The 1294-nt window shown below is 29.7% G+C and overlaps 1 protein-coding gene across 1 annotated transcript in view; it reads left to right on the forward strand.

The window, feature by feature from the left end:
* The window catches only part of ODF2L (outer dense fiber of sperm tails 2-like), a 57682-nt gene that overhangs the window by 15441 nt on the left and 40947 nt on the right, over nt 1-1294 (forward strand). Inside the window, 1 exon segment of the mRNA XM_012661027.1 lies at nt 277-412. Within this exon segment, the coding sequence (XP_012516481.1) occupies nt 277-412 (136 nt within the window).

The raw sequence follows: 1294 nt of genomic DNA on the forward strand, positions 1-1294 counted from the left end.
CCTAAAATTGTATGTATCTGTATGTGTGTGTATGAATGAGAAAGACATGCGTACCTTTAGAGGTTTTATTGAATAGCAAAGAGCATGTTGTATAATTTTTCATTGATATTATTAATATTTCTAATCAAGTTTACTCTGGTGGTAACCTTATAGATTAATTCTTCCTATTTCTCTTATTCTTTAAGTTGTATTTACTTCTTGTGTGTTCTCTATTTGAAACACCCTACCAAAGTGATTTCAGAAACACACTTAAAATGTATCATTCATTTTATAAAGGCAAATCACTAATCTTTTGGAAGACCTGAAGAAAATGGAAGACCTTGGAAAAAATTCATGTGAAGAAATTCGTAGAAAACTTCACTCAATTGAATACGAAAATGAAACTCTAAATCTTGAGAATACAAAATTAAAGGTACTATATAAGTGTGTTTGTGCAGGTGTGTATTGTGTAATGACAACTTAGTCTACTTAGTGGAAATAGCTTGAAGAAACTATATGTTTAGAATAGTGTTCTTGTATCATTTTGTCCTTTTTACTTCTCAGGATATTATGTTTTCAACACTACAAATAAGATTTATGAAGTTGACTGTCTCTTTGCCTCAACTTAAGAAAAATGATTTACTCTCCAATTTTAGCATTTAAGTGAATATTCCAAAATTACATAACTTTAATGCATAAGATTATTTCTAGGTGTCATGGTTACGATAGGATATAACCTCAGGCTTGGTCTGTTTGAAACCAGAAAGTATGTTCTTGGCTGCTTCATAACCAGAAAGAATTTTCCAACTTAGTCAAATCCAAGGAGTGATTGGTTTGCATGTGTACCAAAGAAGAGGTAGGAAAGAAGCTTTTATACTTTCTGAGAAAAAAGATATTTGAGTTCTTAATCAACAGAGATACATGTAACCCAGCGAGACTTCACTAAAGATGATGGCATCATTCTCACTTCCATAATACTACTTTTGGAGGATGGAAAATGGAAGACAGAAAAAAATCTTTTTAAACCATGAAATAAAATTTGTGTGTACAGAATAAATAACAATATATTAGTAGCATAATATCAGTAGCATAGAGTACATTTTAGAGAAACTCGTAAAATAAGCATCTAACATTGTTTTGCTGTTTTATAACAGTTCAATTTTATCACTGTATTTAGAATTAGCTAAAAGACATACATTTATTCTGCATATTAAGATATTTTTATTGTAGCTAATTTGCGTGGTACTTGAGAGAAAATATCTTTAATGTTAAAAGAGAAATTCTAAGACTTGGTGTTTTTTTTAAGTTTTTTTTG

Source organism: Propithecus coquereli, unplaced genomic scaffold (assembly GCF_000956105.1).
Source record: "Propithecus coquereli isolate 6110/MARCELLA unplaced genomic scaffold, Pcoq_1.0 Scaffold7, whole genome shotgun sequence".
NCBI lineage: Eukaryota > Metazoa > Chordata > Mammalia > Primates > Indriidae > Propithecus > Propithecus coquereli.